At 51.7% G+C, this 10,411-nt stretch overlaps 1 protein-coding gene across 1 annotated transcript; it reads left to right on the top strand.

The window, feature by feature from the left end:
• The first annotated feature begins 1,232 nt into the window (after positions 1-1,232).
• TEX261 (testis expressed 261) lies at positions 1,233-10,251 on the top strand. Its single transcript, XM_017865658.1, has 6 exons — positions 1,233-1,483; positions 2,400-2,479; positions 4,196-4,349; positions 6,348-6,415; positions 7,148-7,250; positions 7,480-10,251. The coding sequence occupies exons 1-6, from the start codon at positions 1,414-1,416 to the stop codon at positions 7,593-7,595; spliced, it is 591 nt and encodes a 196-aa protein (XP_017721147.1). The 5' UTR covers positions 1,233-1,413; the 3' UTR covers positions 7,596-10,251.
• The last annotated feature ends 160 nt before the right edge of the window (positions 10,252-10,411 follow it).

Here is a 10,411-nt window from a genome sequence, read left to right as displayed (position 1 = left end):
ATCTCCAGAACTTTTTCATCTTCCCAAACTGAAACCCTGTATCCATTAAAAAGTAACTCCCTGTTCTTTGTCCCCCAGACCCTGGCAAGCACCATTTAACTTTCTGTCTATGATTTTGACTACTCTGGGTACCTCATATAAGTGGAATCATACAATGTGTGTCCTTTCCTATTTGGCTTATTTTCACTTAGCTTATTTCACTCATGCCTTCAGGGTTCATTGATGTTGTAGCATGTGTCAGAATTTCACTTCATTTTAACGCTAGATAATATTCCATTGTATGTTTATAGCACTTTATGTCTATCTTTTTGTCAGCCGATGGACATTTGGGTTGCCTCCCTCTTCTGACCATTGTAAATAATGCTACGAATACTGGTGTACAAATGTCTCCGCTTTCTCAGTTCTTTTGGGTATGTACCCAGAAGTAGAATTGCTAAATCATATGGTAATTTTTTTTTAGGAATATGTATTTTTATGCATGAAAAATATGAGTCTGAAATAAGCCTACTAGACTCTTGTTCTACATACTTTATTTTGCATGCCTGTCTCAGCCACTACATGGGAGACTTGTTCACAAGAACTAACCGGTTCCAGGTGCCCCTCAGGAACCCTTCCAAAGGTGTAGTAAATGCATCCAGCGCCTAGCGCCCTGCGTGCCCGGCATGGGGTGAGGTGCAGGAGATACAAAGGTGCAGAACGTACCCCAAAAGAACAGCCTAGAGGGGAATTAGGCCTGAGGATGACCGATTAAAATCACTCCAACTCCTGATTGTGCCGCTTCCTAGGTGCATGACCCAGGGAAACTTCCTTTGGTCTTCCCCATCCATAAAATGATTGACATCATCTGCTCAGATTTCCAACAAGAACACACCTCGCCTTTATCACAGAGCGTGGCATATATTAGGAATTTCAATAATTTTGTCCCTGTCACCTGCGATAGCAAGAGACAGATTTGTCCGCAACCTGCCGGGAGGCAGGTTCTGGGGAGGTTACTGGGGCGCTGTCGGGCTGCCCTGTCCGGCCCAGGACCACCTCCAGGGTGGTGCGGGAGTGCACAAGGTGGGGCTGGAGGCTGCACTCCGAACCCCAGTATGGGCGCTTGGTCTCCGCCCCTGGGGACCGTCCCGCCTCCCCTCGGCTGCTGCAGTCTGCATTCATTCCGCTCAGAGGAGCGGGAGATCCTGGTGGTCGGAGAACGCGGGGCAGCGGCGGTTGGCCCTCCTCTCCGGAGGGCGGCGCTAGCGCGGGCCTGGCCCCGGGCTGCACTCGAGCCGAGCTCCTCTCGGCGGCGGCGCACCGTCGTCCTGCGGTCCGCGGGGCGGGGACGCGGCGGCAGCGGCGGTGGCTCTGTGTCGCCGGAGCCGAAGCGCGCAGGCCCGTCCCGGCGGCCGGGGAGCGGGCGGGTGGGGCGCCATGTGGTTTATGTACCTGCTGAGCTGGCTGTCGCTCTTCATCCAGGTGGCCTTCATCACGCTGGCCGTCGGTGAGACTGCACGACCCCGCCCCGCGCGGGCTCGCGCCTCGGCATCGGTGCTCGTTGGGGGTCGCATCGCGGGGGTTTCAGAGCCACTCGTGGGGCCATTGCCCGGTGCTCCTGGCCTTCGCCGTCCCAATCCCATCCCGCCTGATCCTGCCCCTCCTGTCGAGCCTGGCAGCCCGGCCTGACCGCCTGGCCTGACCGCGGCTTCTTCCAGGTGTCACAAAGTCCGCTCCGGCAGTGCCGGGGAAAGGGTGGCCCGAATGCCCCGCCCGCGCCTGCGGACCACTAACCACTCTTCGCTGGCCTGCGGCGCGGAACTTTTCCCCAACGCCCACCGCCGCCTTTGCGCCTCTGGCCCTTCATACTTGCTGCTCTCTCCACCTTTGACACTTCCCCTCTGGCTAGTTCCCATTCGGCCTCAGTTGAGATGTCATCTTCTCCGGGAAGTCCACAGGGGTTGATGGTCCAGCAGCGCGCTGTCCTTTTCCTAAAGTAGTAGTTCTCACACTGAACTCGTCCGTCTGTCTCCCCCTACTGTTCCCCTTCCCTTTCCTAAGCTGGGTCGGGGAGGACCCTTGTCTGTCTTGTTCAGCTGTATCCTCAGCCCAAGGACCTGGCTCATGCCAAGTGCCCAGCAGGTGTTTATTGAATACTCGAAATTCCGTTTTCTGAACCAGAGGTTAGCATTGCACTGAGGCATCAAATGCAGACTTTCATTGATTTTTATGAGATTTCTCCTTAGTTGCCCTTAAAAAGTTTTACTTCTGCAGACTTGGAAGGGCAACATATGGGATGTTTGGTTTGTTCTTGACCTTCTGGGGTCTATAAAGGGTGGATGGGGACTGGGCTGCAGGGAGAGGGGTGACCAGGATGGTGGGAATGACCCTGGCTGATAGTCTCCCTGCCTCCCACCCTGCAGCGGCTGGACTCTATTACCTGGCAGAACTGATAGAAGAATACACAGTGGCCACCAGCAGGATCATAAAATACATGATCTGGGTAAGTGGCATCTTTCTCCAGGAGTCCTCCTCACTTTTTACCCTGCCTCAAAAGCAGGAAGTGGGGAGAGTTTGGCATGAATGATGAGACCTGTGTCTCTGCTGTTTCCTGAGCATACACTCTTACCTCCTTGCCCTGAACGCTGTCTTTTGGGTCTGCACTCCTGGGCCCAGATCTTCCCTGGCCTCCTTCCCCAAGTGGCATTGTTTCACTGCAGGCCTTGTCCTCTAGTCCTTAAGGTGACAGCTAAGTGTACATTCTCTGTTGACAAGACCATGGATTTGACTTTGCTTAGCTGTTTCTTACTGTCTTTAGCCCTTTGCTCTGCTCACAGCATTTAAAACTTAGAGGAGCCATAAGACAGTTTAGAGTATATGTTCGTTGCCATCTTTCTAATCGGATCAAGTGATTTGTCCTAAGAGCGGCACAGCTTCGCTGGTCTCGCCCTCCCCTGCTCTCATGGGAGACTTCTCTTACTGAAGACACTGTCCTTGCCACTGATGTCAAAGCCATAGGGGTGACTGCTGGTGGACAGACTTCCTTAAGCTGCAGGAAAGGCTGGGGGTAGGGTGCTATTGGCGGGAAAGCATCCACAGCCCCTCAGGTTGCCTGGTATCAGCAGCCACTTGCACTCTGGCCATGGCCTGAGGTTGGGAGTTCACAGTGGAGACAAGACTATAGCCCTCAGCTCTGGTCCAGAGGCCCAGCTTGTGGGTGTTGGCGCAGGAATTAGCCCTTCATGCAGCCAACTGTCATTGGCTAAGCACTGACAACTGTAGGTCCTTATAAGTAGTGTTTTTCATACTGTAGGCATGATTCATTATTTGGCTGTATAGTTAATTCAGTAGGTCACAATCAGCATTTTTTAAAAAAAGGAACATAAATAGAATTGAAATTTGAGCTTTGATCATATATATGTATATATGTGTTGGGGTCACGGTGTAAAATGTTTTTCTTTTTCTTTTTTTGAGAGATGGAGTTTCACTCTTATTGCCCAGGCTGCAGTGCAGTGGCGCAGTCTTGGCTCACCGCAACCTCCGCCTCCTGGGTTCAAGTGATTCTTCTCCCTCAGCCTCCCGAGTACCTGGGATTATAGGCATGTGCCACCATGCCTGACTAATTTTGTATTTTTAGTAGAGACGGGATTTCTCCATGTTGGTCAGGCTGGTCTTGAACTCCCAACTTCAGGTGATCTGCCTGCGCCTTGGCCTCCCAAAGTGCCGGGATTACAGGCGTGAGCCACCGCCCCTGGCAAATGTTTTTCTTACTGTGGGTTGCTGTCAAAAAGTTTGAGAAATGGCCTAGGTGCGGTGGCTCACACCTGTAATCTCAGCACTTTGGGAGGCCATCAGAAGTTCGAGACCAGCCTGGCCAACATGGTGAAACCCGGTCCATACTAAAGACACAAAAATTAGCTGGGTGTGGTGGTGCATGCCTGTAGTCCCAACTACTCAGGAGGCTGAGGCAGGAGAATTGCTTGAGTCCAGGAGAACGCACCACTGCACTCCAGCCTGGGTGACAGAGTAAGACTCCACCTCAAAAAAAAAAAAAAAAAGTTGCCTTTGGGAGCAGAGAATCTAGTTGGGGAGGCCAGACCTGTGAAATGAGGAGACTGAAGCATGAACCTAACACTGCCCAGAGCCGGCTGGGGGTTGGTGAGTCCAGGCAGGTTTCCTGGAAGAAGCGCCCTGCATTGTCTGCCTCTGCTTGTTTCAGTTCTCCACCGCTGTACTGATCGGCCTCTACATCTTTGAGCGCTTCCCCACCGGCATGATTGGAGTGGGCCTATTCACCAACCTCGTCTACTTTGGCCTCCTCCAGACCTTCCCCTTCATCATGCTGACCTCGCCTAACTTCATCCTGTCATGTGGTGAGAGGGGACAGAGTTGGGGAGGCCCCTGAAGTGGTTGGGTGTGCCCATCTCCGTCCTGGGCACTAAAGGGGATACAGAAACAGGAATCCAACTGTTGAAGTCCTCCAGGAATCCAGGCTAATTGGGAAGATGCGGTTCTTACTGCTGAGGACTCTAGAGCCCACCTTGGCTCTAGTGAATAGAATATGTTGGGGCTAGAGGCTCAGACAGGGAGAGCTTTCCCAGAGAGGTAAGTTTGAAGGAGAGTTTGGGAAAAAGGAGGTTGTGGATTGGCTGAGGCAGGGCCCCCAGCTGAGCAGTTCCAGCCTCAAAAAAACCACTTGGCCAGAAAAAGCTGAAAGCCCTTCCGGTAGGCAGGCAGGCAGGCAGGCAGCTCTCCGTCCAGTCCTCTGACCCAAAGTCACGGTTAGGACTGGAGCCTCGTGGGGCTGTGAGCGCCCTGCAGACTCTGGCCTGGTGTGAACGCCTCCTGGCAGCTGCAGCTTCTCATCTCATTCTCACTGGTTGCCACTGCCTCGGGCTTGAGCCTGGATATGGAGGACCCGTCTTCTTGGCGTTGCCCTGCCACCACTTTCTGACCCTGGGGAATCGTTGGCCCTCTCTGGGCCTTAGCTTCTCCATCTGTTCAGAGAGGATGTTTCTGAAAGAACTGTTGGGAGACTCAGTGGACATACAGTAGGTGCGTATAGATATTTACAGATGTTCCTGGAAAAGGCTTCGGAAAGTATTTTGGTTGCCAAGATTACCATTGCTCCTGTTCATCATTACTGGCTACCCTAGCTTTCAGTCAGGGTATCAGATGGAGTTAGGGGTTCTTTTAGAGTGACTTTTCTATTTCTGTGAGAGACCCTGGAGAGTGAATATTATCCATACAAAGGGCATACTGTGAAAGCCAAAACTGGTTCCTTCCTTGGATGTTGGTGTGATTTCACCAAAGAATTTGTTCAGCAGAGGTTTGTTTAGGGAGCTCTTCCATGGAGACCAGGTGCCTCCGTCCTAGGGAAGAAGTCCTGTCCCCAGCCCCTCAGCAGCAGACTCCCCTGACTTCATTCCCTTGATCTGCCTTTTGATGCCTAAAAGAGTTTTTCCAAAAGATCTTGTGGGCACCAGGCACTATCCTACCTCCCATTATCTCTTAGCCCTAGCGTGTGGCTAGGCATAGCAGAACTGTAGTCTTTGCCTTAGAATGGGAGAGGCAGGAGAGAAGAAAGGAGACATGGGAATTGCTGTGAGGTGTGTATGAGGGGACAGTTTCAGGCAACATGTTCTTTCTGGTGCCTGCCCTTCACCTCACCATGGGAACAGTCAGGGATGAGTGTCTCTTGAGCAGCCTGTGTCTAGGATATGCACACGTGCCCTCTTTTATAAACTCAGTTGCACACCAAGGAGGGGTGGCTGTGTGTGTGTGTGTGTCCAGAACGTATCAGTTCACACCAGTATGCCTTACCTGGGGACAGGATGGGGAAGGACCCCCTCCCGCAGGATGTTGAGGAACCTGAAGACCGCACCTCAAAGCATCTAGCAAGTCGTGCCCTTTTATTCCTGAGGAGTGAGAGCCTTTTTATTTGAGCAGGACTTCTCCCTGCTGCCCAGTTTGGAATAGAGCCTCTTAGGGGCATCTAGTCTGCACACCCATGATTTCTCCCCACGTGTCACTGTGGGAGAGCTTTCTTTAGCACTCACATCCTCTAAAAACGAGGTTCATTATCAAGATACTTTGGATTATGTAACATAGAAGTCTCATTTTTATAACATGCAAAGAGCTTTGTTACCTTCTAATTTTACTTGGAATGCCCTGTGCAGTGGGCAGGTTGAGGCTCCTTCTCCCATTGTAGCAGATGGGAGACAGTTCTAGGCAGTAGCCTACTCTGAGTTGAGTGTAAAGTCAGGCCTAAGACTCCATGGAGGCTCCCAACTTCTGAGGGCCTTTTGAAGTTAAAAGTACAGCTTTCTGTTATTCCCCTTAAACTGACTGACTCTTCATTCCCTCAACAGGACTAGTGGTGGTGAATCATTACCTAGCATTTCAGTTTTTTGCAGAAGAATATTATCCCTTCTCAGAGGTAAGAGGTGTCCAGCACATTCAGCTGTTAACAGGGACAGGGTAGTAAAAGGGAACTTGCATGGTTTACTTTGTGAACTTAGCTATGATTTGAGACTGAATCTGTTCAAGGATTACATGTTTGAAAAAAAACAAAACATAGATGGTTTGAGAAAGCAGTGTGGATGGGGACAGAATGTGCCCCTTTGGCCGAGGCGGGGAGGACACTGCTCTTCCTCAGTGAGTCCTTTGGGTCCCCCTGGAGGGGTCATCCTGAGGTCAGGAAGGGGCACTAGGGTGACCTTCTCTGACACTGTCCTTACAGGGCTGGGATGGACTGCACCCCTGAGCCCCAGCTTTTCTCAGTGGCTGCCAAGGTTTTCTTCTCTCACGATTTCTCCACACCCTCCTGCTCCAGTTTGAACCTCTGGGAAAAGCAAGGTCACTTCTTTGGGGAGTGTGGGTCAGTCAGTCATGGCTTAGGACTTCGTCTGCCCCCTTCAGTCCAGGGGAGTTACTTGTCCTAGTGACCAAGATGTGGGACTTGTGGCCACATTCAGTCATCTTCAGCCTCCACCTTTCCCCACAGAAGGATTTCCATGTCTGAGGGTGGCGTTCCCTGCTTCCCAGGCCTGGGCCCCCTTTGGAGATCAGCTGTGGCCCTCTGTGCACTCTTGACCAACACGCAATGACCACACCCAGCCCACTCTTGGCACCTCTGGGGCACCCTCTTCTCAGTCTCTCTTGTTGCCAGGTCCTGGCCTATTTCACTTTCTGCCTGTGGATTATTCCGTTTGCGTTTTTTGTGTCACTTTCGGCTGGGGAGAATGTCCTGCCCTCTACCATGCAGCCAGGAGGTGAGAAGGGATTTGTAAGGGGCCGAGGTGGGAGCAAGCCAGCAAGGCCTGGGTTGGCACGGGTCCACTGAGGGAACCGGATTCCAGCCCTGTGTTGGAGACACCTGGGCTCGGGGTTGGGAGAGCCGTATTCACACACACGCTCACACACACTTTCTCTCTCTCTCTCTCTCTCTCTCTCTCTCTCTCTCTCTCTCTCTCTCTCATATTCTTGCCTGTGTCTCCACAGATGATGTCGTCTCCAATTATTTCACCAAAGGCAAGCGGGGCAAACGCTTAGGGATCCTGGTTGTCTTCTCCTTCATCAAAGAGGCCATTCTACCCAGTCGTCAGAAGATATACTGACCCTGATGCGGGCAGGATGTGGGGGCAAGATCAGAAGAGTCAGGCCCCTGGGCCTCTATGCCAGGTGGGGACCAGAAGTCAGGAAGGCACCTACCACCTGCCCTGGCTTTTCTCCCCTCAACTCTGAAGCCCCATCCCCACCCTCCTTGGGGGGCTCAGCTTGGCTCAGATCTGATGCTGCAAGAGGCTGTAACCTCAAAGGGCACCAAGGAGGGTGGCAGAGCCTGCTTAGCCAGGAGGCTGAGATCCCTCAGCCCGCCCCTGTCCCTTCCAAGGTGGGTCAGGAGGTTCTGGCCCAGCTGGGTCAGGCAGGGCAGGGTCTGTGAAGCTGAAGAGCAGATGGTGACAAGTTCTCTGGGCAGGTGGCCATGGGGAGGGGCCATGGCTTGGCATGTCCAACAGAAATAGTTTTTGCTGTTGAACTGTGATTTCTCTCCAAGTACGGATTTCCATTTGAATAAAGCTTCTAGGTGGCACTGTTTGCCTTAATACCCTGACAGTTCATCTTCCTTTCTTCCTGCTAATCTTCTGCCCTGGACTGGACTCACTTTTCTGCTCCAGGGACTCCTTTTCTGGGTCTGGGTCTTGCCCTTCCCAAGGGACTGTTCTTGTGGCCCTTAATGGGAAGGGGGCAGGGGTGAGGAACTGAGCCTGCTCAAGGAATGGGAAGTGGGGCTATAGGCAGCCTCTCTGATGTACTCTCTTCCATCTCTTTCCCCAAGGCTCCGTGACTGTCAAACTGGGAGTAGGAGAGGGGACAATTTAGGACTGGGCTAGATTTTCAGAAGAACATCTACAATATCCTATTTATAAATCTTCCTCTGGGAAAAGGAGTGGTTTCTGGCTGAATACTATCTTAGGCTCAAGGAGAAACGAAATAAAAATTAGCTTCCAGGCAGCCTGTTTTTAAAGAAATGGGACTAATGGGAGAAGCTGTTTGTCACTCTAAGAGCATCCAAGGCCTGGCCCTCTTCTGTGCACTCTTGGCTCCTGGGGAGATATATCTGCCTTCTAAGAAGGCAGGCCAGGTCTTGGGCACAGACCTGCATTTGTTGACCTTATACTCCAACTACAGTGCCTTGCAAGTGCTCAACAGTACATATTGGAATGAAGTCCCCGTGAGAGCCATTTCTGGCCATGTTCTATACCTCAAAGTGAGGCCGGCAGGTACAGAGACAAACTGTACACATGTGATACCTTTAAGCCACTGGAAAAACCCCTGTGCTTGAAAATATTTCCTCTATATCATGCCTGAAGTTCCATCATAGCCCTTCATTTCCTTGGCTTTAGCATTTACCTTCTCTTAAGAATACCAGCTTTCCCCTTTCCCCGAGAGGAAGAGCACATGTTGGTCTTCACTCAGCGTGAACGAGATTGCCAGGCCCTTTTCTCCTATACAGACCAGAATAGACAAGGCAGGGGACACTGGCGGCCTGCGTTATCCTCCCATTGGACTGATAGCTGGCCCTACTCTCCTCCCTCTGCTGCTTGGTTCTTCACCTTGATGATGAGGCTTTGCCCCCTCCGTTCTACTGTCAGTGTTCTCCCAGAGGTTGCTAAATCCAGCAGACCCCTTTCCTATCTTACTAGATCTGGGCAGCCTTTGACATGGCTGATCACCCCTTGCTTCTTAGATGACACTTCCCTGGCACCTCTGTGGCTAGTTGTCCTCCTACCTCTCTGGCTGTTCCTTTCAGGCTTCTGTGCAGGCTTCTCCACTTGCCCACGCACAGTAGGGTCTTTCAGGGTTCTGCTGTGGGCTCTCTGAGGAAGCCTATCCATCTGGATGGTTTCAAGGACTGTGAGGAATTTAGTGTTGACCTCCAGCCCCAACATCCTTCCTGATCACCTGAATCACAGTTTTGCTGCCTTTTGTGTGCACAGGCAATTCAGGTCCACGGCCCAGATGGTACTTGCTGTCTTCTGTGAACCTGTCCCTTCTGGGTACTTCCCTTGGCCCCAAGATCACTCAGGAGCCAGACAGGAAACTTAGTCTATTCCTGTTTTCGTTTTCTGCCCACCACATCCAATCTCGCAAAACGGTCAGGTCTACCTTAACATCTTGATTTGAGCCACTCCCACTGTCACCATCTTTCACCTGGATTATCGTGACAGCCTCCTACTGCTTCTCTATCCCGTAGCCAGAGCTGTCTTCCTAAAATGCGTTGCATAGCTGATCAAGTCACTCTCTGGCCTAAAACCTTCCATGGCTCCCTGCTGCCCTCAGGATAAAATCTGGACCCCTCAGCATGGCTTGTGAGACTCATGGTGTCCTGGTCCCTGTTCACCTCTCTGGTCTCATCACTTGTCTTCTTGCATTCTGGGTCCCAGCCTCCTGTATCCAGAGATGCAGTGGCTCTCCCTTGCCACTCTGATTCCTCCTTTCTTTTGGTCACAGAGAAAGGGTACTTTCTCTGTCAAATCTCAACTTAGACTTGACTTCCTCCGAGGAGCTTTGACTATACCCTCTCCTCCTGACCCCCACCTTGGCATACTACACAGATCACTCTGGGCTTACTTGCCTGCCTAATGGTCATCTCCCCACTAGACTGTAAGCTCCTTGAGGGCAAGGATTGTGCTGGAATTTTTGTATTAACAGTGCCTGGCTTGATGCCTGGCACCTAGAAAGCACTCAATAAATGTTTGTTTAATGAATGAATTGTAGTGATGTGTACAAAGGGATACAGGGGAGCCAATTAACTTCCTGGAGGAAGTACAAGTACTTTCATAGACTGGGATGGAAACCACACATCCCTCCCCTCCCTGGATGTGCTGCCCATGCCTCCCTGAACTGCTGGGAATAAGAACCTCAGTGG

The sequence above is a fragment of the Rhinopithecus bieti genome, unplaced genomic scaffold (genome assembly GCF_001698545.2).
Source record: "Rhinopithecus bieti isolate Rb0 unplaced genomic scaffold, ASM169854v2 scaffold_83366, whole genome shotgun sequence".
NCBI lineage: Eukaryota > Metazoa > Chordata > Mammalia > Primates > Cercopithecidae > Rhinopithecus > Rhinopithecus bieti.
Note: the sequence above shows the minus strand (reverse complement) of the source record. Positions and strands in the feature narration are given on the sequence as shown.

Excerpts from the sequence above, each read along its gene's own strand:
- TEX261 (XM_017865658.1), top strand. The coding sequence starts at position 1,414 with ATGTGGTTTATGTACCTGCTGAGCTGGCTGTCGCTCTTCATCCAGGTG. Across the intron at positions 4,350-6,347 it reads TAACTTCATCCTGTCATGTG|GACTAGTGGTGGTGAATCAT; the intron begins GTGAGAGGGGAC and ends TTCCCTCAACAG. Across the intron at positions 7,251-7,479 it reads CTCTACCATGCAGCCAGGAG|ATGATGTCGTCTCCAATTAT; the intron begins GTGAGAAGGGAT and ends GTGTCTCCACAG.